Consider the following 25619-nt stretch of genomic DNA (forward strand, 5'->3'; position numbering starts at 1 on the left):
TTTTTTTTTTTTTTTTTTGTACGAGTCTATCTTCAGATGTTTTAAAAATAACTTCTTATGCATCCAGCATCTTGCCTTACTGTTTGCAAAAGTGGCAGAGCTCTGAAAACAGCTAGCTCTGTGCACTTAATGACGGCTCACACATCATTGCTTTCAGGACTGATTTCTCAGGTCAGTACTACGTTTCTTGCAGGTAGGGGTTTGGTGTTTAGGTATTCTATTCTAAGACTGGATGCATGCAGGCACGCTGCTAAACAAAATAATTCGATGTTAAAAGTGAAGTGCCAATACTTGGATAGTGATGTCTGGACACATCTGAATGCTGTATTCAGGGTTGCTAAGAGCCCTTTCCAGAGATTTCTACCAAAGGATTAGTTTCATCTTAACCATCAGTGGTCTAGTGACAAAGCTGGGAATTTGCAGTAAAAATTCTTGAACCTGCAGGTCCGTGATATGTGCAAAAGAGTCCAGTGATTTATATCTCACTCTAACTGCCAGTGGTTAGTTATTTGGTTTTCTTTCAAAATGATTTTCAGTCATTGTATAGGCAAATGAGGAAACTATATAAGTTCTGGTACTTCTATGGTATCTCACAACTTCCTCACAAAGTGATAGAACAGGTAACTGCTTTCCTCTCAGTTTAGATTGCTGAAAAGTCAGTTAACTACAAGAAATGCAGCTGTGCACTCCAACTGCCCTGACAACAAGGGGCATTATGTGGACAAAAGAGTATTATGTCATTGATTGTTGTACTGCACCTTGTCCTTTGACACTTGATCGCTTTCCTCAATACAGAAGTCATTGATCCACTTCTTTGTTTGCAAGGCGGATGTGTGGGTGTCCATCTGGACACTATTTAAAATATTCGGCTCCCCCTAACACGGTTAGTCTCCCGGGACTGTACTTTAATAAGCAGAGAGGAGTCTAATAATCATGTAACACTGAAAGCAGACTTGCTTTTATATAAAGACAAATAGAGGAAATAGGGTAACTGCATTTCCTGCAGTTATCTTTAGAAAAGTGCTGTTTGTGCTTGGGTTCCCTTGGAGACCTCTTGGAGGCCATGGTAATCCTGCCATGCACACAGGCAGGGCTCTCATATTGATAGTATAAAAGCATATTAGCTTCATATGGTACAATCACTTTAATTTTTTATAATGTTTCATTATCCTTCTCTGTACTTGGCTATGTTTTTCTTGCTATCTCAATTACAGAGCACCAGTGAACTGTGCTTGTGCTAGCTTTTGGAACTGTATCAGCACAATCATTCTAAAATGTGCTATTTTGTGTGTGCTCAAAGAAATGAGAGCCCTTCTTTTGGATGGCCCCTTTCCAGCAGACTATAGGAAAATGGTTAGAAGCACAAAGGTATTCAAAAATTAATTTAAAAGTGTAAGTAAGGGTGAGAGAGACCAGGGGGATTTTTCAAAGGCATGAGTGAATTGTGTTCCCAACTCCCACTGAGTGGTTTCAACAGGAGGTGAAAGTCTAGCAATTCTTTCTGCATCTATGCATTGCATGCTATTTAAAAAGCTGGAGAAGTGATGATGTAGGGGGTGCCAGAGGAAAGCTCTATATGGGCAGAGCTGTTTTTAAAAAAAAAAAAAAAAAAAAAAAAAAAAAAAAAAAAAAAAAAAAAAGCTCTTGTAAGACTGTGCAGAACAAGCACAGTCAAAAAAATATTTAATACCATGCCCGATGTCTTGCTGATCTCCTAGCACCTCTAGGTACCTACAGAGCAGTAAAGCAACCTCTGACTCACTGATGAAAAGGCACAAGTGCTGACCCACTAAGAAGAGCACAGGGAGACAAGTACTGTGGGCCAGTCTTCCATACTGAGAACTAAGTCTCCCATACTTAGAAAATCATAAAAAAATTAAGGTTGAAGGGACCTCTGGAGGTCATCTGGTCCAACCCCCTGCTCAAAGCAGAACCAGCCCCAGCTATATCATCCCAGCCAAGGCTTTGTCTAGCCAGGTTTTGAAAACCTCCAAGGATGAAGAGTCCACAGCTGCTCTGGGTAACCTGTTCCAGTGCTTTACTACTCTCCTAGTGAGAAAATTCTTCCTAATATCTAACCTAAACTTCCCTTGCTGCAACTTGAGACCACTGCTCCTTGTTCTGTCATCTGCCACCACTGAGAAGAGTCTAGCTTCATCCTCTTTCAAACCCTTCAGGTAGCTGAAGGCTGCTATTGAATCCCCTCTCTATCTTTGCTTCTCCAGACTAAATAAGCCCAGTTCCCTCAGCTTCTCCTCAGAAGGCATGTGTCCTAGCCCCCTCACCATTTTTGTTGCCCTCCACTGGCCTCTCTTCAATTTTTTGACATCTCTTCTATAGTGGGGGTCCCAAAATTGAACATGGTACTCCAGGTACTGGTGGCCTCACCAGTGCTGAATGTAGGGGAATAATCACTTCCCTTGTCCTGCTGGCAACACTCCTACCAATGCAGCCCAGGATGCCATTATCCTTCTTGGCAACAAGGCCACGCTGTTGGGCTTATATTCAGCTTATTGTCCAATGTAACCCACAGGTGCTTTTCTGCAGAGCTGCTGCCCAGCCAGTCAGCCCCCAGTTTGTACTCGTGCATGGGATTGTTCCATCCTAAGTGCAGGACTTTGCACTTGTCCTTGTTGAACCTCATGGATTCCTTTGGCCAAATTCTGCAACCCGTCTAAGTTGCTCTGAATCCTAGCCTTACCCTCCAGTGTATCTATTACTCCCCCTAGCCTAATGTCATCTGCAAACTTGCTGAAGGTGCACTCTATGGCATCTACCAGGTTGTTGAAGACCTTGAACAAAACTAGCCCCAGGACTGACCCCTGGGGCACTCTACCGGCTGCCAACTAGACATTGAGCCATTGGTTAATACCCTCTGAGCCCAATGCTCCAGCCAGTTTTCTATCCACCTTACAATCTATTCATCCAACCCATACTTCCTCAGCTTGCCTGCAAGAAAGTTGTGGGGGACTGTATCAAAAGCCTTGCTAAAATCAAGGTGTACCACATCCACTGGTCTCCCCGTATCCACAGAGCCAGTCATCTCAGCATAGAAGGCAATCAGGTTGGTCAGGCATGACTTGCCCTTGGTGAATCCATGCTGACTATTTCTAATCTTCTTCTTTTCCAAGTGCTTAGAAATGGATTCCTTGAGGATCTGCTCCATGATTTTTCTAGGGACTGAGGTGAGGCTGAACACACTGTAATTCCCTGGATCCTCCTTTTTTCCCTTTCTTAAATATGGGCACTTTTTGCCCTTTTCCAATCATCCAGGACCTTTCCTGATTGCCATGAATTTTCAAAGATGATGGTCAGTAGCTCTACATTAACCTCAGCTAACTCAGCACCCTTGGGTGCATTGCATCCTGCCCTATGGAAGTGTATATGTCTAGCTTTTCTAAATACTCCCTAACCTGTTGTTTCACCACTGTTGGTTTCTCACCTCTTCCCCAAACCGTGCTGCCCAGTGCAGTAGTCTGGGAGCTGGCCTTGCCTGTGAAGACTGAGGTGGAAAAGGCATTGAGCACTGCTGCATCCTCTGTCACAAGGTTGCCTCCCCCATTCAGTAACAGACCCACTTTGCCTGATTCTCCTCTTGCTACTGACATACTTGTAGAAACCCTTCTCGTTACCCTTCACATCCCTTACTAGCTGCAACTCCAGTTGCACTTTGGCCTTCCTGACTTCATCCCTGCATGCCCAAGCAATATTCTTGTACTCCTCCCTAGTTGTTCGTCTAAGTTTCCACTTCTTGTAAGCTTCCTTTTTGTAATTTTTATTACGTGCTACCACCTAGGAGGCTGATCAGACAGTGGGGGAGGCTGGCTTGTGCTTGGCTACCTGCCATATGTGGGGTTGTGCTGAATTTCATTTAACTTGTAATCAAAGTATAATTTTTAATAGTCCATACACTAAGCAAGGGGAACATATTCCTGTGATATCACCAGTCCCAGGACTGGAGCACAGTTCTCAGTCTGAAATCATGATTGCTCCCCATTCCCTTTTGAACTTTCCCTAGGGCTGGGGTGGTCTTGCTGAGACTTGTTCCATTTTGTAGGTGGCTGTGTTTGGCACAAGTTGTATGGTACTTTGTGGGCCCATTAGATTTGTTCCCATTGTCCAAGTTTGCATTTTTAGGTAGTCGCAGAGTTTTGATGTGCAACTTGGGACAACAACCCAGAACTGAGGCCAAAAGAAGGACACAGTTGCTGTTCATTAGTTAACCATGTTACTGGTTTAGGCAATGTTACAGTTCTGTACTGCTTCAGAGTATGCCGGGGTCTTTCACCAAGAACCACAAATGCCTCACATTCAAGATATCTCAGATGCAGAGGGCAGAGGAAGAGTATTATGGTGTCATACAGTACACCACAGGAGTACACTCAGGGATAAGCTAAAACTTAACTCTTAGCAAGTCAGTATGCTTGTTTTGCTCAGCAGGAACCCTGTGTGTTATTCAGCATCTTATGCAACATTGGCATAGGTTGGATTTGACTAGGTCTCATCAACTGGGCTCCTCAATTTTTAGATTTCATAGCATAGTATGCCTGCCTGTCTGCCCTGCAGGATGCATTGAGCTTATGTGAGCTGCTGTAACTGTAAGTCTCTAGGGCTCTTTTTTCTGATACAAGTGGTTAGAGTGGTCTGTATGTCCTTCCTGCATGATGCAAATTCTAGTGTTTCTTTTTGGCTTGAAATAGCCCTAAGAAACCTGTTGTCTGCTACATTTGAAACTTTTACTCATTTAAAGGAGGTTGTAGTGCTTGGTAAAGAGAACTTGATGGGACAAGTGGGTGTCTTCATGAAGGACAGAGCGCAAATGTCACACAGTGCAAATGTCTCTTTGCCTTGCCCATTGGCCTCATCTTCAACCTTCAGTGTCCATTAGTATGTAAATCGGTAGCTAGTCTTCACCCTTCAAAACGTAACTTCCTTTCAAGTACCTAAGGTATGGTAAGCAACCTTATTAAGTGAACATGAATTTTGCCTTTGAACTAAAGCGACTTTCATGTTGGCTAGGACTAAAGGTTCCTTCTTTTTCAGGCTGGATGGAAGTAGCGCCCAGAGGTGAAAGTCTCCACCTCCTTTCCTTCCTCCTGCATTGCAAGCAGTGTCCTGTTTTGTGCTACTTGTTTAAAATGAAACTTTACCACCAAAAGGACTGTGGCTGAGATCCTGGTGTTCAGTGGGATGGGAGGGAAGTGTGGCAGCAAAGCTAGGAGAAAATGTAGCTTTTTAAGTAAACAAACTTCACTTAAAAAGCTCCAACTTTGCTTAGCCTAGGCAGGCAAACTGTTCTCTGTGTATGCACCTCTCCACCAAAAGGAGCAGTTTTAAAAACCAGTTTATCTTAAACAACTAGCTTCAGTAGTATTCTGGTTTTTTGGGATAAATAATCCCAGTTCTTGGAATCACAGCCTATGATCATTTCATGGCACTCCTAACCACTGTTGTTTCCCTCGTCTAAAACTTTCTGAGTGTGTGCATGTGTGTACAGGGGTATAGGTTGTAGCCATGTTGGTCTAAGCACACAGGCAGACAAGATTTTGTGGGTAAATCTGATATGTTTTATTAGACCAACACAAAGAGTTGGCAAACTTCTTTGCAAGCTTTCGGATGCAAATACCCTTCATCAGGCTGACCAACTGCAGATGCTTCCTCAGTCTGATGAAGTGTATTTGTACGCATAAGCTTGCAAAAAGAATTGTTTCCAAGTATCTGAGTTGGTCTAATAAAAGAGATCAGATTTACCAAAGAACTTGTCTGTGTGTGTGTGCACACATTCAGAAGTTTTAGACTAGGGAAATAAGAATGGCTGATATATGTATAACATAGTATATAAGGCCAAGAAAACCAAAGCAAGATGCAGTGATCCAGAGGAAGTTGTCACTCATTTATAAATCATTTTATTCCATAGTGTCTAGACTTATCAGCCTTGGTTTCTTGCAGTCATCTAGATAATGTTCAAGCAAAGCATCATGGGCCTTGTCTCTCTGCTGCTTTATTTCTGTATTTAAGGAAAAATCTTCAAAATAATCTAAATCCTATTTTGAAAAAGGCAGTTTCAAAAATATTACTTCTAAGCATCTCTGACCATTTAGTCTTCAGCCATCTTTTCGATCCTTTGTCTTTAGGAAAACTGGAAGTTTTTGGTGTTAGAGTATATCTAGCTCTTTAATAAATTGTAATTATGGAGAAAATACATAAGGATTGGAACCAAAACGCAGGTGAAGAGTGATACGTGGCAAAACCACTTCCTCATTTCCTATGCTCCTAAGATTAGGTACAATTCAAATAACAGTAGTGGATTAAACATTTCAACAACCACAATTGCTTACAGTCATAAAAAGCTCTGGCAGACCACTGAAATAAAACTCCAGTGCTAATGTGGGCATGTGTCCTCCAGTCTTTTTCCAATTAGCATCTTCATTGTCTACAAAATAAGTAAATATTCTGTGCTCATTCTACAGCTTTCTGCTTGGTTTTTTATCTCATAAGCCATGCATAGCAGTGAGGAAGTGAGACAACTTCGGTTTTCCCCTACATTCAGGACAATCTCTTCTGCTCATTGACTGCATCACCTCTGTGGTTGCTGCATGGGGCCAAAATAAAGACCCCCAAAGAAATCCGGATGAAAAAATACTCTGCTTTGCCCATTCCATTCAAGAGAGTAGAATCTCACTCCCAATGAATTAGACTCCTTCCCTCACAATCACCAGTCTTTAATATACATTTCCAAAAATGTCCCATTAAAAGCTGTGCTCCAAAAGAAATGCAGGAGGATGTTAGGCCAAATATTACATGTGCCTAGTAAATCAGTTTTCCTTTCTTCTCCTTGACATACTATTTCTGGTTCCCAATTAAAAGGTTTTTGCAAGATATAGACTTATCAGCTTTTACATTACTGAGCACATACCCTTCACTTCAGCTTTCAAGCTACCAGTAAACTAAGCTAGTGCCTTCATGTAAGTGTATCTGTATCCCCAGTCCTTTTCCTCATGCTCACAAGTTGATGAATGTGACTGTAGCAAGTGTGTGGGTGAGAGACAATTAACGGGAGGAAACGAGTGTCACAGGAAACATCCGCTGCAGTATAAGCTCTCCCCGGGAAGAGGTCAATAAGCCATTTGAGCTGAATGTTTCTGACTGCATTATTACCACTGTGCAGCCTCTGAGGCAAGGCACTTATCTATACAAGTGTTTGTGAAGCAGCTGAGGGCAGGTGCTGTATTTCCAGTACCTTCCACATGGATTCAATACGGTCTTGTGTTGAAGGCAGGCAGCAGCCACCACTACCAACCTGCTGAAACATTCCCATCTGTGCTCTGCTGGCAGCATGAGAAGGGCATCCTGGGATGGCGCTAGCGGCGGACTGCTCTGCTGTAGCCTGCAGAAGGTGCAACGATATCTATATAGGGCTGCTCCCAAAGGGTGGCAGAAGAGGTGCTATAATTCAGCTGGCACGAAGGAAGCCTCTGGCACCACCAAAGAGCTGTAAGTGGAGAGACAGCCAACATTTTATTGGCAGACCATTTGTGTGGCACTCCTGGAGTTATCCTCATGATATATGCCGTTCCTGATTAGCCCCCTGCACTGTGCACAACCTCTGGGTTTCTGGCATGCTCAGCAAAAAAAAACCAAACAGTGAACATTTGTAAATTCAAAAGCTCTCTAGTCAAAGCTAGAGGCAAGATTCAGTTTAAAGTAGTGGGCAGCCAGCCTCTGTCCCACTGTGTCCTCACTATGTAATTTTCAGGGCTGCCACCCATGGTGGGTGGGCTTCTCCTTGCTGTGGTGGTAGAGACATACTCTTAAGATGGGAGCAACTGCCTGCTGCTGCCACTAACTCTTGTCCATTTTCACCATGGGTAAAATTTGTCTTCTAAACAGTTACAGTAAATAAATTATTTGCCAACTAACCTTTCTCCTCTCTTACAGGAGTTATTTACTTGAATGATAGCCATAAAGGGACCAATTGAAATCTCTTTCCCCCCTGCTCATGGGGGATGTGTGCCAATTCTAGGGTAACAAGGTTCTTTGGGTGAATCTGATATCTTTTGTTTTAAGTTGGTCTAATAAAAGATATCAGATTCACCCAAACAACCTTATCTGCCTGTTAGGGCTGTGTGAAGCTTCAGTCCCTGATTCAATTCGGCAGACTGGACCCAGTTCGGTGGCCAAATCTCCAAATCCGAATTGAACTGGAACCCTCTGAATCAATTTGGAGAGATTTGGAAAGGCTTAGAGATTCGGACATAGACATAGCTTTAAATGTTTTTTCTACATACCTCTAGGTAGCAGGTGGCTCATGAGTGCTGCGATGCTGGGGTGCATAAAGTGTCCCACAGGAGCACAGGGGGGATCCCCAGCGCATTCGGTGGCAGACCCAGAAGTGGACCAGAAGCATTTCCAGGTCCTCCGGGGAGTGCATGGGGGTCCCCCATCCCTCTCCAGCTCAGTGATTGGTGCCTCCTGGGTCTAGGGGCGCACCTGGGGTCCCCTTGTGGCTGGTTGCTGAGCTGGGGGGGGCACAGGCCCCCCCCCAGCAAGCTCCCCAATGGACCTGGAAGTGGACCAGAAGTATTTCCTGTGCACTTCCGGGTTCGCCGCTGAGCACGTGGAGGGCCCCCCGCACTCCTGTGGGACACTCCAGCCGCCCCAACATTGCAGCCATCACGAGCTGCGCTGAGTACCTCAAGGTACATAGAAAAAACTTTTAAAGTTGTGTCTATGTCCGAATTGCTGATTCTCTGAATCAGCATTGAATCTTCAGATTCGGATTTGGCCGAATTGAATCAGGGACAGTGATCTAAATCAACGGATCAAATCGCTGTCCCTGATTCGAGTTGAATCTGAATCCAAATCAAATAGGGCCCGCTTCACACACCCCTACTGCCTATGTCCTTAGAACAACACCCCTGTAATTCTAGGGTAATGTACTAGTCAATGCATGGGGACTACTTTTCTTTTTTTTCTCTCTTTATATTCAGCCCCTCAGTGACTCCTGGCACTTACTTGCTCTTCAGTGTCCTCAGGATAAAATGGCTCTTCCTTTTGTTCTCTGTGGCCAAGATTTTAGTTACTCCCCATAAACACTGTCTTCTCCCATCACTTTTCCTTGTAATCCATCCAAACTGTTCCTGCTAAAAAGTGCTCTGTTAGCCTGCACCTGTCCCTCTCTGTTTCTCTGCACTGACTTCTTGGTTTCCTCATTGAGATCGAACTTCACACCTTTAGCAAAGCACCTTTTCCTCTGAGCTTTCTCATACCCTGCTCTGACCTTCACTTTCTCCCAGCTGTTCCCTTGATCTCACGTGTTAGTCCCAAATTTGTAATGCATCACGTGCAGCCTTTTTGAGCTGGAGCCTCTCCATTACAGTTTATCAAGAGCTTTCCTTGTCCTTAAGGACCTCTTATGTGAACTTCTGTAGCTGGAATGTCCCTTATCTGCTCTGCATGGTCTCCACTCACACTTGTTTTTGTCTGCAAGTTGGCTGAGGCAGAGTCTGTCCTTTGTAGAGACTATTTTTCAGTAGTAGTGAAAGACTACAATGTGAGCGTGTGCTTAGCATAGGCTTTGATCTGGTTGCATTGCGTTACTGAGGGTAACATGAAGACTAGGGGAGTCTTTCTTACAGAACTGCAGCAGGCAATCCAAGTGGAATGCCTTGACTGAAAGGAATCCTTGTTGTTTGAGAAAACAGCATTAAAATAGAGGCCTAAGGAAAGGTGTCATTTCATTAAAGGAGAGCCCAGGCATGCAAGCTGGAAAATTCCATTTCCCTCTATTTCCCAGCAAGAGCTTGGCTGCCTCACCAACTTGCTACAGGGAGTCTAGAGCAATGAGCCTATACGATCATGCTGTAACCTTGCTGTGACATGAGCACAGTAGACAAATGTGAACCAGAATGGTGTGCAAGAGACACAGCCTCCTTTTATACTTCAAACAAGGCCCTGGGCTCAATTTCTCCAACTCTAAAAGGCCCTTTGTGCTCCCTGCTGGTCAGAGGCTGGCTGCCACCAACTTTAAACTGATTCTTGCCTTTAGCTTTGAGAAGAGAGCTTTTGAATTTACAAATGTGTACTGTTTTATTTTTTCTCCAAAAAGGGTGAATATTACTTTGGATGATGCCCTTTTTTTCTGGCTGTTGGTACTGAACTTCAATTTTGTATTGTTCCTGAAAACAGGGCCTTTTACAATTATGTTTCTCCAGGACTCCTTGAAAATTCAGCTTCTATAGCAAAGTGTCACTCACTGGTGCCACTGGTTAGAGAATTGCTGGGTAATTCAGCTTCCTTTCTTATATCACTGGGGAAAATTAGAAAAAGACTTTAAAAAATCTCATTAAGTGAGGCATTGTTAGGAAAGTTGTGTCTTCATGGAGAGAAGGTATCCTTTATAAGGTTCTATCTCAGGAAATGTCTTTTTCCTAAGATGTGGTTTTTGAGTTCTGTGGCTCATCCTGTAGAGGATGGCCCATTTCATTACAGTCCCCTTCTTCCTGAGACTGTCATGTTTGTTAATATTCTATAAGCACATCATGGCTCTCTATGAGGGCAGGGTATATCTGTGGAAAAAAATAAGTTTCCTTTTTTTATATTTCTGTAGCCCTGGAATCATCAGGGAGGTGCGTGCATCTGACAACAGCTTTTCATGGAGCTGTCTGCAGATGTCATGCCTTGCGCCATTGCATGTGAAACATGTCCAGCAGGCCTGAGAGACCTCTCAAGCTGTCTCTGCTAGCATCTTTCTTCCAGTTTCCCATTGTCTCTGACATTGGCTGAGCTCCTTTAGTGCTAACAAAGTTGGGAGCTGTCATGTAGACAGGTCATTGGCATTTTTAATGCCTTCCCTGTATATCCATACTCCAATGACATATTTGACTGGAGCTACAGGGGGGAAAAAAAGTGACCACCCTTCATTTGGACCTCTGTTACTAAGAAAACTCATGTTAGCAGTTATGGGGAATGATTTAGGTTCTGTCCATACCATATGCAAGATTTGAGTATTGGCTGCCTCGCAACCATTCAACTCTCCTACTCACTCAAATTTTGGCTTCATTTTGGTTAGCCTGATTTTACCCTTCTTTCCTCTGACTCATTTGTCAACCTCATCCATTCCAAACCCCTCACTCACTGTTGGCTCCACTCTCTATCTTTATAGGTCCCCAAAACTGCTATATCTGAGCACCTTCCAGATAGAAACAGCTGCTCCTTTCTCTTGAGAAGCCAATGCAGAGACCTATATAAAGCCATGGCAGCATAAACAGCTCTTGTATTTTGTAGCAGTGTGAGCTATTTCAGTGTATATGGCCTTACACCTAGGTGTGTGCTGCCGTAATCAAGTTTTTCTGTTAAGGGCTGGGGTGAATGAGATGCAATCCCTGGCCAGTTACAAAAGGAGCTGGCCATCTCTTGGTACTCTGGTTAAATTGCCTTTTAGTACTGCTCAGGAGACCAGAGGACCACAGGGCAGCATCTGACCTATAAATATTTTCTACTAATATTTATGTTCTGGGTAGTGCACAAAGGAAGCAGCTGGGATGGGAGCCCATTTTGTTGCTTGCAGTACATGCACAGTACAAAGGCTGGCCTAGGTAAATTGTAAATAAAAGTCCTGATTTCAGTTGGGGCCTTGAGGTATAACCCCAGTAAGAGGGGTTCAATGGGAGAGGGGGACTTGGAGCTCCTTCCCCCAACCATCCCAGTAACACTGGAAGAGATGGAAGGAGAGTGGGCAAAGCCTCAGTACCTGTGGGTCGTGGCTTGGCTTCTTTCCAAGGGATGCATCTACCTGTGTGAGAGGTAGGAGCAGGGTGTGGGGCTGTAACATGCATATGGCCTTTTGAGGAAATGGGGATCTCTTGACAAAGCTAGAAGAGCCTCTTTCTCTCTTCCTTGTGTTTCCATGGCAGCCTTTTCATATTCAATTATAAGCCATGCAGAAATCATAGTGCCTTGAAATAACTCATTGTCTCTGTTCTGTGTACTACTGCCCAGATTCAGATGCCTGTCAAAACTGCTTGAATGTATCCTGATGTTTGTGCACTACCCATATGACTAGAGGGCTGTCCCCAAGCATCTCTGCCCTAGAGAACAAGTCTTATGGTGTTTCAGCTTTATGCACATGCTCTTTGATGGATTCTGGTAGTGTCTTTCTGAGCTATATTATATATTCATTTTGTTTACCTTGCTCAGATGCTTGTCTCTATTTGCTTTTCCACTTGGCAAAGAGGAGTTAATTTGTCAGGGCAATTGACTGATTTAGCCCCAACAGCAGTCTGTTGCTCCACTTGCCCTTCTGATATGCTTTGCATTGGATTAAGGCTGAATTAAGACAGTTAAGGGGCCTGGGTACCATGTGATATAGGCCCTATCATGATGAGACACCCTCCCAGTCCATTCCTCCCAAGAGCAGCTGTGTTTGGTGGGGTGGGTGGGCTGAAGCCATAGTGTTACTCTTTTTCTACAGACACAGTTCTCCCTCCTGAGGTAGCAGAGCCCCCAAAATGCAGGGTCTTGGAATTAGCCTCTCATTGAAGTGTATGGAGCAGTTTCCTTTTGTCCAAGATACTGTTTCAGGCTCTCAGAAGACTCAAGCAGACATTATGGAAGCAGCTATACCCAGACTATGCTTACTGGGTTTCCTTTGCAGTCATAAAACCTAGTACATTTGAAAAAGGCTGAGCTTTTTATGTAGCCACTATGCGTTCTAGTGGAAAAGGAAGATCTTCAGGATCCGGCATTGGGAGCTTGTTCTCATGATGTAATTTTCCTATCATGGCATTTTATTGGCTGGGTGACTCTAATCCTGTGATGTTGTTTTGACAGTGACAGACTGTCAAACAACTGTCCAGTAATATAGCAGCCCCCTCCCACCCCAATTCATGCTGTTTGAGCAACACAAAGCCAGTGTCTTAATGCTAATCAGTTTATCTTCATTAAGTTCAATTGAGTTACGTTGACTTAACCAGCTGAGGATCTCTCCGATGATATCTCCTTTTTAATTTTGCAAGCCCTTCCCAAGACTGTAATTACTGACGCTGCCAACATGGTGGCTGTACACCTGGCCTGGTTTCCTAAAATAGTGGTTACAGCAAGGAATGAAAGGGGAAAACATAATGCCTAATAGGTTAAATTTCTTTATTTACAGTAACTATTAGAACTCATCATTTTTAAACCCTTTATATCCCATGGTGTTATAAGCCTTTCTTAGGTCTTCATGAGAAGTACAACATTGTTCTTACAGGCAGTTTGGTCAAGTTTTGCTTTAGTGTGTTGGTTTGGTTGAACCATGATATGTTCCAGAGTCACAAGCAGATTTAAATGAAGCAATTGTCATCTCAAGGAAGTATTGTTCTAGTACCTTATTATAGCTCTTCCCATTGAACACCACTGAATCTACAGAATTTTTTCATGATTAAAACAGACACTATTCAAGTTGAAATGTGTAGGGCATGATGGCAGTGCTGACACCAGAATGTTATTAGTTCAGTCCTTGTGTTGCACCCAAGATTACTGGCAAGGGCCCCTATTCTCCCTTTACACTCTGGAAGTCAACAGGTGTTTGCCATTGTCTGTGCCACCAGCATCCAGTCCAATATCATCAGTGCAGAATGAATTCAATAATGAAAGCTTGAACAAAAATTGTCACAAGAAGCTGAGAGAACAGCCTTGCTGAATGGCAGCAGCTGAGCTCTAATTGTATTATTATTAGCCTTTGAGTCTTGGAGGTCTCTGCATTGCAAATAGGTTCATAGACTCATAGATGTAGGGTCGGAAGGGACCTGAGCAAATCATCAAGTCCGACCCCCTGCCCTGGCCAGGAATGAATGTTGGCCTCATATGCCCCCTTGTAAGCTTAAGCTCATATGACCCCAGCTAGGTAATTATCAAGCCTCCTTTTAAAGACCCCTAAGGTAGGAGCCAGCACCACTTCCCTTGGAAGCTGGTTCCAGATCCTGGACACCCTGACTGTGGAGTAGCGCCCCAAGCCTCCTCTCAATCAACTTGTGGCCATTATTCCTTGTTAGTCTGGGAGGCACTTGGGGGAACAGGGCCTCTCCCATTCCCCTCTGGTCCCCCCTGGTAAGTTTATAGACGGCCACCAGGTCCCCCCACAGCCTTCTCTTGTGGAGGCTGAACAGGTTCAGGTCCCATAGCCTCTCCTCGTAGGGCCTGCCCTGCTGTCCCCGGATCATGCAAGTGAAATATCTGTTCTCATAAGGTAAACCTTGGATAGAGACAAACTGAGCTGTGTTGACAGGCTTGTGGTGAATCTCTAGAGCACAAGTCTTACAGCGTTTCAGCTTTATGCACATGGATCTTCAATAGAGCTGGGCCTCTGAAACCGATCAGACAATAGGTGCTTATAAAGCCACGTGGTTTCTGTGAGGTAACTAGTAAACTAGTTCTCCATTTTCCCCCTGCTTGTCAAACACAGTCGTACTGGAGCTAGAATTGTAATGCACTGGATGCTTACACATCACAGCGTATTACAATAGGGGAGGTTCGGTGTTAGCATCAGGAGCTGGAGTGAAAATGGAGCCCTCCCCAAGTGGAAATCTGGGTTTGAAGTAGTGGCAGAAGAGAAATGCTAATGAATGAAATATCAATACCATCCTTCTGGAAGCTGAAAACAATGCATATGGGGAAATGTTACTTACATCCACCTGCACAGAATGAAGTAAACAGTGAGCTGTTTTTCTCCATGAATATTATATTTGTTAGTTCAGCAGTTTACCTCACACTGCATTTTACCTCAGGCCGTTGCCTACTCAATTTCTGGCTTCCTGTGTGCCTCGTCTTTTGCCATCTTCATCATGTCTTTAGAGTAAATTTGATAGGCACAGGAAGTTGCATTAGGTCGGATATTGAACCAACAGTCAATAAAAAGGAACTCAATTTCTAAGGAAGATGCAGCCCATCTTCCCTCAAGAATTATACCATATATCTTAATATCAGTGGAACAATAGATTTGATTTTTAGATTCAGATGATGCCTCACAGGCATAATAGCAGCAACAACAAAAACCCGGTGCTATATTCTCAGCAAAATTGGTATCAGACTTCCGGAAATTGTAATTACTGATGCTTCCTCCCATTTCTTATCAGTACATTAAAATTGTTCCCCACTCCAATGTCATATTTCCCGTGGCTACTAGTTTAGTGTATTTATGGTGTATGAGTCATCAGGCTTTCTCCTGATTGGCTGAAAATTAAACACCCCTGGGACTGTCAGTCAGTAACAGCAATCCTCAGCTTCATTCACAGATTTATAAGCCTCCACACAGAGAAATTCATTCAGAAAACTTCATTCATAAAAACTGCAACACTCTCCTAATCTGCAACAGAGAAATTCTGCGGTGACCTGGATTTTAAGGAAAAGCTAAGGATGACTCCAGGGCTATCAGAAAAGCTGCATACAGGTGAGGGGCATGAATCCGGAGATATGAAGTAAAATTCTGCCGGACCATAAGAATATTCAAAGTGTTTCTGGCTTGGGCTGCTGAATGACTTTCAAAACCAGAATTAGCAGGACAGATACGAAGACCTGCTAGCTTCAGTCAGTGAATCATTTTGCGTGGGGGATTTTTTTATCATTATTTTGTGGGAATAAAGAATGTGACTTCTTTTTTTTTCTTTTAGCAGGGGCCAGCTGAACATCAAACTGCTGAGGACAGGATGGGCAATGTATCTCCTGGGGTTTCTGCTCATCTCTAAATATTTTTGCGATTTTAGCTCCCTTCTGTTGCTTTGTGTGGAATATTTTTTGAGCTTTTACTGCAGCCAGTGCTACAGCATTAATGATGCAGGCTACATCAGGGAGTGCTCAAAGCTGAGAACAATTTAGAGGCTGGCTTGCTTGTGGCAGATGTGAATATAGGTATGAATAGCAGCTCTACAGCTTAATCTGCTCTGGCACTGTCATTGTCGTGTGTTCATTTCCTTTATGGCTGCTTGGAGGTGACCAGATATCTACATAGATTTAAGCAGGCAGCAAAAGCATCCACTAAGTTTCTGTTTTTGGGATTGCTAAATTCTGTTTGGGATTGCTAAACTTCTATACAGTTTCTCTATACAAAGAAAGCCAATTTATGCAACAGTATCCAGCTACAAAACTTCCAAGGCTATGAGAGAACGCAGCCAGCATGGATTCAGTGGACACGTATTATATGTAGGACTATTTAGACATCCAGGAATGTTGCACAGGGCTAAATACAGTAGATTTCGGAATGATTCTATAACATCATTAGATGAAGGTACACCAAGTAGCTCTTTAAATATCAAAGGCTCCTCTTCATCTGCACATTCCTCAACACCTCACTTGCCAATTGAAGATGTCACCTTCGGGACACAGGACAGCTCCCCCACTTTGTGCACTTTGATACCTCGAATGGCGAACATTAAATTATCCAATCCATCCAATCTTCCTGGTCTAAAAAGCTTCTGTCTGGGGACAAAAGATGTGCCAAGAATTAAACTGACAGAGTGTGGGACTGTTCCAAGCAGCCCAACCTCCCCAGAAATCAGTTTAACCAGCTTCCTGCCTACATCTCATCTGCAGCAAGATCTGGACAAGCCCAATGTAAATGCAAAAGCTCAAGATGACTGCATCCTGCGTGGATTTGACGAGCCTGCTTCTCTAAGCAAACAGGAGAAGCACCTGATGCAAGGCAGTGAAGACACTGTAGAGACCGGCATGACCTACTGCGTGCGGGTAAGTAGCTTCTCACAGTTATGCCATGGAATAAAAGAAATAGGCTGTGGGCTGGTGCAACACACTTTTCCTTTTTCCCCTTCTGCAAGCACATGTCCCCAGATCATTTCTCATCCTGTATGTTTTCTGTGTCTGGATGCCATGTATAAACACCAGGCTAATTATACCAGGCACAATATCAGTTCCCATAGAATGTCCACATAAAAACCATTCCTTAAGTAGCTTAATTGATTTGAAACCAAATAGGCAAATAAGTATTGCTGGTGGGAAGTGCATTTTTTAAGGGAGCTGAAGGCTTCACGAATTTGTTATCCCCTGTGCAGCAGAACCGCTGCACTAACTCTCTGATGGGTCACACATACCTCACTCATGTTTTTGCAGATGTGAAACAGTTGCTGAATGTCCTGATGCAAGCTGTATTGTCCTTGTAGTGCCTCTCCACAGAGGCACAGAATATGATCTAGCAAATGGTGTTCTTTTAAATTGGCATTGTTCAACATGTCTGGTTCTCTCACTGTAAGAGTGCATGTATCTTTTCTGAAGATATCAGTTAATGAAGGAATTCTGTCCTCCCAGCATCTTTTATGCTCAGTGGTATGCTGGCTTTGCTACATGGCATGTCTTCTCTATTTTTCACTCACTGGTGGGTAGGAGACCTTGTTGCATGAATGATTCCCTGACATCTGTATTTTCTGCTCCCTTCCCCTTATGCAAACACACCTTCTTTCCCTTGTTATAATTGTTACACTAATTCTTGTACCCTAAAAAGGCTTGCCAGTTGCTTCTCATTCCCTTCTCTAAATTTTAGCCTTGATCATTTTACTTGAGTTTCATCTCCCTGCAGCACTATCCAAAATGGGAAAGTATCTGCATAGCAGGCCATGCTCTAAATTACTCCAGAAATGTTGGTCTAAGGGCTGGATAAAGCCATTGTTCTGTCACAGAAACCCCCCATGTCTGTCACTGGGACACAGTGGGGTACAGCAGCATTCAAACACCACAGGACAAGTTATGATTGCCAGTGACAATAACCCTTGGCTTTTCCCTGCTGACCAAGCCAAACTGCACGTACTGGTAAACTGGGAGTTGATGGTGAATGACAGCCTTGAAAATCAGGAATGGCAAAGAAGTCAAGGACCATGCAAAGACTTAGCTTCTGCTCCACTGCTGGTCTTGATAAGGGGGCTGAGCCAGCAGCAGGATTAGGAGACCAAAGAGATGCCATTCCAAAAGTAGCGCAAGGGCAGCCAGTAACACACAGGAGGGAAATCCTGACGTCCTTAACAGAAGCCAAAGTTTCCAGGGCACCAGTGAAAAGTAACACCAAGCGGCTTTCCCCAAGGAGAGTTCATCTGAGGTTTCTGAGCAAATTAAATGGAAACAAGCTGACAGGCTCAGTGGCACACTCTACCCTTCCCCAGCAGCTGAAGGTTGGGAAGTTGCTAACATTGTGCCTATCTTTGAAAAATGAGCCAAGGGAGATCCCAAGAATTGGACTATTGATTGAGACTCATATCAGTTCCAGTGAACTGAATGAATGTAACTGAAGTCAGAATAGTACAGTACCTGCAGAAGTGAACCAGCACGGATAATCAGGAAGGAGATTGAGTGCCCTAGTATACTAGGACATTTTAGGGCAGCTCGTAAAGCTGGGTCTTGGTGCATTTCATTCTTCTCTTCCCAGGGGCTTTGTTAGTGTTGGAGTCTTCAGTTGTAGGCCCATGCTCTCATTTTGCATGTTCAAGCCTTGCATCATATAGACGTAATGTATAAAACAACAGCTGCCTTTAACATTTTACTTTCTTTAAAGTCAAAAGCATGAGGAAAATCCACATTTGTTCAGGCTCTCATTTAAAACTGAACTACTTTACCATGTTGGATCATCCTCTTACGGCTGTGCTATTTTGTCTTTAACTTCCAGTACTAGTGCTAGGCATTGGATGTTTCCATAGCAGTAAGTTTTTACACAAAAAAAGAGGGGAAGAATTGAATTAATGAATGTTCATCAGCTTTGGTGTTCAGGCCTTTTAAATCAGGGTGGGTAAATCCATATAGCATCTCACTCATCAATACAGATGCAGGAGCTGTACCTTAGGCAGCCACATGTTGGAATTTTGGGCAGTGTTAATGGAGAGAGAAAACAGGAAAGGTGAGTACAAGTTAAAAGGACTTAGCCCCTTCTGTTGCCTACCAGATTAAACATTGTTTTAAAAAGTTTTTACTAGGTCTAAGGGACACCTCATGAGGAAATCTTTTTGAAGACTCTTGGTCATTACCACAGTCAGAAACCTCTGTCCAGTCCCTGGACAAAGCCACCATCTATTTAGAATTAATTGCCATCAGCCTCATAATAGCAGACAGTGGTTCATAGATTCGTAAGTTGATATTTGACGCCATACAAAAGAGAGAGAGCCTCAGAGATAAAATGCCTCTGCCTATGAAAGAGTATAACTTATCACCAAAAGAGGAATGTAATTCTCTGTGCATCTAATAGCAAGCTAATTTTGAATGAAATCTTTAGCTTGTTATCTAGTGATGGGCATGACCCCATGGTTCTAATGCACGTGCATAGTCAGACTCTAATTGGCTTTCTCATGTGACTAATAGCTGTAGGATTATAGGCCATATTCTCATTTTCTTCTTCTTCCTATACTTACGAAAATGAATAATGATACAGATGTTTGAAACACTGGAGCAATGGAGCTTAATTTATTTGCATTTAAAATCCAAATGCTTATAGAAGTTACCTGCTTTTAGGCCCATGAATCTCAGAATCACAGTTGGATCAACCCTTTAAGCACCCAGTCTTCTGTCAGAAGTTGTGAGTTTTGCCTGTATTTATTCAACAGCTAATGTGTTCAGGTATGTTCACCCAAAGCCAGACATCAAAACCCGTATTTTGGTAGGCAGCTAAGGAGTCTCTGCTTTCTAAAGGTGCTGAGCCTCCAAGGGAACCACTGACAGTTCTTTTCTCATCTACCATGAAAGGTCCCCAGACTCATAGTGATGTCCAGTTAACTGATCTAACAAGTATCAATAGTGTAAAAAGGGATCATTTGTAAAGATTTTCTTTTAAAGATGGAGTTTATAGCTGTAGTTCTGATAGAAATGGGAATGCAGTACATAGGTACATAGGATGGCTGCACAGAAAAGTCGAATTTATGGTTGCACATACAACCATAAATCTTACCTTTACTTATATGTCACCATACCTATCTTAAGTCAAATACTTTTGTTAAAGTTTTCTTTTATAACGTGTAGTATCTTGGGCATGTAACCAAGAAACAATACATTTCTAGAGCTCCTAATATCTTTTTGTTGCATCATCTACCAGGCTTTCCAGGTATTCTGCATAAATCTCCTTCTAGCAAATATATAGCACTCTATATTTGTATGTGCACACTCACATGTTTCAGTGTGGCAAAATACAGGGTAACATATGCAGGAGTTTAAGCAGAACTGTACTAGCAATTATTTTTGGCGATGATATAAAGTAAAACTATGGAAGCAAGTGCCCCAAGGTAACCTTTTCCTCAACAGACTTCAAAAAGGGGCACTGATAGACCCTGAATACAGACGGAGAGCAAAACTCGTCCTATTTGATATAGCTACTCCCAGCGTTCTGTGTTCCCAAATATATTTTGTACTTGGTCTTTTCAAAATGTAAAAGGAAATGTATTTATATACTCTTTTTCACAAGCTGTTTATGTGCACAGTACAGTACCGTGTGGAGATATCCAAGCTAGCTCAAGTACCAGAAGCAGTAGAAGCATGTTAGCACTCCACCTAGACTTTACCCCGGTAAGAAGCATAAATTAGACTGGAATACTAATTTAGCACCTTGTTAGCAGGGCTTTAGTGCTTTCAGTAGCTGAGCTAGTTCTAACTACATATGGTATTGCATAGTGTACACATGCCCCAAAAGAGACTGAAATACGAACGGTACATTGTTTGTTTAGAGAACCTGGGGCACTCTACATGTGCTGTCAGTGTGCATTATGCCTAAACTGGGCCTGAGGACTAGACAATGAACCACTGTACCATACCCACTATTTTTTATTTGATTATGACCATGAACATGGCATATGAAGAAGTGATACAATTATAAATGCCAATCATGAAGCCAGACTATCTAAGCCTTCTATTCACAACGGGATATAGTCAATGAGAATAATGCCTTTTGGTCTAACACTAAAGGCCCAATCCAATACCTGTTGTAGCCAAAAGGGGTTCTTTTGTTGACCTCAGTGGGCATGGGATTGGGCTTAAAGTAGCTCTATAGCTCAATCTAAATTAATAACGCAGCCAGGCTGCAAAATCTCCAGTATTTCTGTTTAGACTTTTAACCAGTTATGGTGAGCTACTCCTATTTATAAAACAAAAGGGAAGCTATCTTCTAAAATGTAATTTGTTTCCACAGTGTAAATTGCATTGTTTTTGCACAGTACCTTCTATTCAGAAACACCACAGTTACCCCAATATCAGTGCTGATCCAGCCGAGAGCTGTTTGGTGGTCTTTAAGGAATCAGCTGGTGGCCTCTTGAGAACAGAATTGTAAGACTGGCCCTAAGGCAAGAACTGAGGACTCCTGTATCTAATGTGAAGCATTTTCTGAGAGATCATATGTAGGAGCTTGGTTAACCTTTGCAGTCCTGTCTTAATTCACATAGGCCACATTCAGATGAGTGCAGACATGTGGCATGTGGCACTGCAGACCACACATGCAGGCATTCCCTGGTCTGCTATCTTGCAGTTGCTGGCCCCAGGCTCTTCTACCCCACCCAGGGTAACCTGCCACCTGACAGAGCGTGCATGGCATGGGCATTCCCTGGGGACAAGTACCAGTGGCACAAAGTATGCCGCTGCTACTTGTCACCAGGAGAAACAAATGTCCGTGTTTGTATGGATGCAGACAGGGGGCATGTCCAGATGAGCCTGCACATGCAGGGGTGTGCATTTACCATGGCACAAATAGCAACAGCACATAATTGTGCTGCTGGTTCGTGCCCCAGGGAATGCCCCTGCACATGTGCTCCAGTGCATGGCAGACTGTCCCTGGTAGGGTAGGTAAGGCTTGGGCCAGCACCTATGCTGTCACATCAGTTTTATCTGGGGCTCTGAGGGCATCCCAGGGCAGCAGCAGTACTGATCTAGTCATACAGAGCCTGACCGGCAGCCAGAGCATGGCCCTGAATGGCCAAGCTCCATTTCTGGTGGTGCAGGCAGCTGCTGTGTGTGCCACACTGGTTTTTTTCCTGGTAGTTTTTTTTTTTTTAAACTGGGATCTCCCAGTGTCAAATTTTGGCACTGTGCTACAAATTAGCAGCATGGTGAATGGATGCACGTGTGCTTTGTGTAGTTTGTGGCACCTCAAACAGCTTTGAGGCACCACAAACTGCACGTGCACACTTATCTGGATGTGCCCAGATGGTTTATCCTGGTGAAATCTACCTAGAGAACATAATTAAATGATCCAGGTTGTAGGTGGTGGCTTATTTTGTAGGGGAGGTGATGTGTGGGTGGCATGGGGTGCACTTTGAGGGAATCAGAACCAACTTTTATTGGCATTCAATAAAAAAAGATTTCCTGGCATTATTTAAAAATGACTTTTCAAGTTGGCTCCCTGTAAGGCAGCGAGTATGGGGGAAATAACAAATGACCCCCTCATTAAACAACGTCACTGCAAAAAATGTCAAGTGAGGATATTTTGCAGGCTGCGGCCAATGCAGAAAGTCTGAGAAAGAAGAGTAGTATCTTCCCCACTGGGCAGATGGAGATTTGAGATTAAAGAGGCATCCAGTTAATTTGCAGCACAGCCAGAAATTAAATCCAGATCAACCTGAGTTCCAGGCTAGTGGTGTCCTGCACAAGGCCACCCCTTTCTCTGGTTGGTTTGATCAGTTTTCAGCTAAACCCCAAAGCCCAGGGCATTTGGAATGAAAATATAAATGTAGGAAGAAGGAAAGGAATCAGGTGTGCACTGATTTAGCAGCAGCAATGTTTTTGTCCTGCAGCATCTGTGTAGTGCTAAAGCTCTAGTTTTTGGAGCCCAGCTGAAAATGGCGTAGTCCCAAAAGCTTGAAATCAGATGCTCACAGGCAGATACAAAGCCTCTTTCTGGCATTTTGCCTAACCTCTCAAAAATAAATATATAAATATATAAATCCCAAACTCTCCTGGGAAGTAGATTAACTTTAGTGATTCATTGTTTCTCAGCTCTTCTATGATTCACAACCCAAGATGTATTTTTAGCTGCTTTGCTGTGACAGGAACAGTACTAGGTGCAAATATTTTATTATTATAAACTGGCAGAAGGAATTAAAGCACAGGTGATAAGTTGAAACTCCCTCTGGGTCAACAGTTTGCAGAAGGATTGAGCGAATGGAGCTGGTAGCAGCCTCTTTATTCACTGATTTGAGATTTCCTGTGTCATACTCCTTTGTAAATACCGGCCTGACTTGGAGACGTAGTAGTTGTGCTTGATCCTCAGTCTATCTTTGAATGAGAAAATGAGTGTTAGGAATATTGTAGAAGAAGGTAACTGAGGCCCTACTAAGGAAGGGTGTCACACAGGGCAACTAACAAAATATTTCTGTATAAAATACAGATGACACATTAAAGAATGCTGGTAAGTGCTACTAATTAATAGGCCTGGGAACTGGATTCTTGTGTCCACAGTACAGTTTCAGCAAATTTCCTTAGTACCCTGGCAATATTTCACCCTGTTCTGGAAGAACCACCTCTAGTTATGAGTGGGAGGAGAGTAGCTCATTCTCCTTGTTCATGCTGCTAAGGAGAAAACCCATTATTCTCAGCTGTGGCAAGCAACTATTCCCTAGAGCAAGACCATTTTTTTGTCTTCAGAGGCATCCAAAAAGCTATCAATTTTTACCAAATTCAAGTGCTTATTGGCTGCATTTAAATTTGTACCTGTGCTCTTTTCTTGTACTATTGTATCTTACTAAATCAATGGTGTCTTTAGTCTTTAAATGTATGCTGAAGCTGGAAGCTCAAAGGAGGGCAGCATTGGCATTAAAGCTATTCTATTCTATATGAGTTCTAATTCTGCCCATACCACTGAGGAGATTCCAGTTGTGCCTGAAGCACCCTGGCTAACAGCTGTCACCATTTAAAGTACTGAAGTACGAAGCCCTTAAGCTTGAAAACAATTCTGTACATTGGGCCTCGGGACAGAATGGAGTATGAGAGCAACATGATTTCAGCAACTTGGAAGTTGAGGAAATGCACAGCCACATTCTGCAGCAACTGTAGTTTTCACAGGGGTTATACTTTTAAGATGAAAAGAAAATGCATTGCCAAAATGCAAGTAGGAGGTGACAAAGGCACGCACGATTGATAATAGGTGATTATCTGTAATATAATCTTACAAGGCTGTAAAGGAGTCTCTTGACCAGTTGGAAAAGGTGGATATCTGTCATGGATGTTGTTATATTCAGTCTCTTTCTCAGAGAGGTCCAGAACATCTTCTAAAGTGCATGTTGTCTTGACAATTTGTGGACACATATCTGTGACCTAGGGAATTTGTGGACCTTATCATGACAAAAAATGTGTCTGTAAGCCAGATATTTTGCTAGTGTTTAGTATTGCGTCCTTCAGCTGCAGGGTGATCTTGGCCAGAGGCAGACAGATTTGAAGACGGGCATGTCAAGGATTTATTGTGAATTTGTGCTGTAGCAGGAAGACCGTAAATCACTATTTCAAACTGTGCTCGTGGCTATTGTTTAAATGAATGTCCTTTTTTCTTGCCAACTTTGAGCATTTTGCCTATTTGTTCATGAGTCTCATATGAATGGGCATATTATAACATGGGGAAGAATAAACCCAACATTGCTATTTGTATTACTTTTATCACACTAATGTAATAATGTTGTGGTTAGGATGCCATACTCTCAAGGGCTTGATAAAACTCTTTTTGACTCCAAAAAATAGAAGTCCAGGACATTACTTATCTCAGCTGCTGTGAGGACTTCTCTCCCCTATGCCCTATTTTAAAATAAAAATATGAGCCTGAATAAACCTTCTGCCAGCCCAAATACTTCCATCCTGATACTTCATCAAGCTAGTGCTTCCACCTTCCAACTTGAGTCACTGCAAAAATATCCAAATGCACTATAAAGCCACGTCCTAGTCAATCTTTCTCCACCCGTGCTTTATTTTCCCTGTGCTAGGACTTCTGAGGGCATGTCCCCTGCTCTATGATTTTGTCAGGGACTTGTAAGAAGGCATTGAAGGACTACCAGCATTCAGATTGAGTGCAAAGCAAATGGGTTACCACATGGAAATGAAGTGGAGTCCAGACTCCAGCCCACACCAGTTAGGCACTGCTTTACTTAACAAATGGCACGGTGTGCATGTAAGGTGAAAATCAGGGGCTACACTTGTGTAAAAACCCAGGCTATCTCTGCAGTCAAAACATGTGCATAAAGGTTTGATTTTCTTTTAAACTGTGTTCCTTTGATCTCTTAACTCTTTCACCCGTGAACAAAACAGGCCACCAGTTTTTACAGCTACAGCAGAGAACAAGTCAGTACTTACTCTAGGCTTTGTTTAATGGGGCTGCTGATCTCCCATTAGTCCCTTTTGATGGTTCAGCTGCATTTCAGGGACAGCTTTTGAATACCACAGCACAAACATTTACTACCCTCACTTCCACTCTACATGGCTTTCCCTGGCTACTATCTCCTCCTGCTCCCCTTCTCTTGAGATTCTGAGATTCAGCCTTTACTAATCATGTGGTTTTGGAACACAGTAAACAAATCAGGAGACTGGAGAAGTTGACATATTAATACTTAGGCTTTTAAGTAAAAAATGAACTTTTGTGAATCACAGATAAGATCAGCTTCTTTCTGGGAATTTTATGCAACACTCCCCCCCCCCCC

The 25619-nt window shown here is 43.0% G+C and overlaps 1 protein-coding gene across 4 annotated transcripts in view; it reads left to right on the forward strand.

The window, feature by feature from the left end:
• The first annotated feature begins 73 nt into the window (after positions 1-73).
• The window catches only part of SHC4 (SHC adaptor protein 4), an 81584-nt gene continuing 56038 nt past the window's right edge, over positions 74-25619 (forward strand). For 2 of the 4 annotated variants that reach the window (XM_019504174.1, XM_019504177.1), the window contains exons 1-2: positions 15276-15427; positions 15648-16719. In XM_019504174.1, coding sequence (XP_019359719.1) covers positions 16132-16719 — 588 coding nt within the window. In that variant the 5' untranslated portion in view covers positions 15276-15427; positions 15648-16131. Of the gene's footprint in view, positions 172-15275; positions 15428-15647; positions 16720-25619 lie in introns of those variants that run through there. The other 2 variants (XM_019504176.1, XM_019504175.1) reach the window with 2 other exon arrangements.

Source organism: Gavialis gangeticus, unplaced genomic scaffold (assembly GCF_001723915.1).
Source record: "Gavialis gangeticus isolate Ggan-Ray unplaced genomic scaffold, GavGan_comp1, whole genome shotgun sequence".
NCBI lineage: Eukaryota > Metazoa > Chordata > Crocodylia > Gavialidae > Gavialis > Gavialis gangeticus.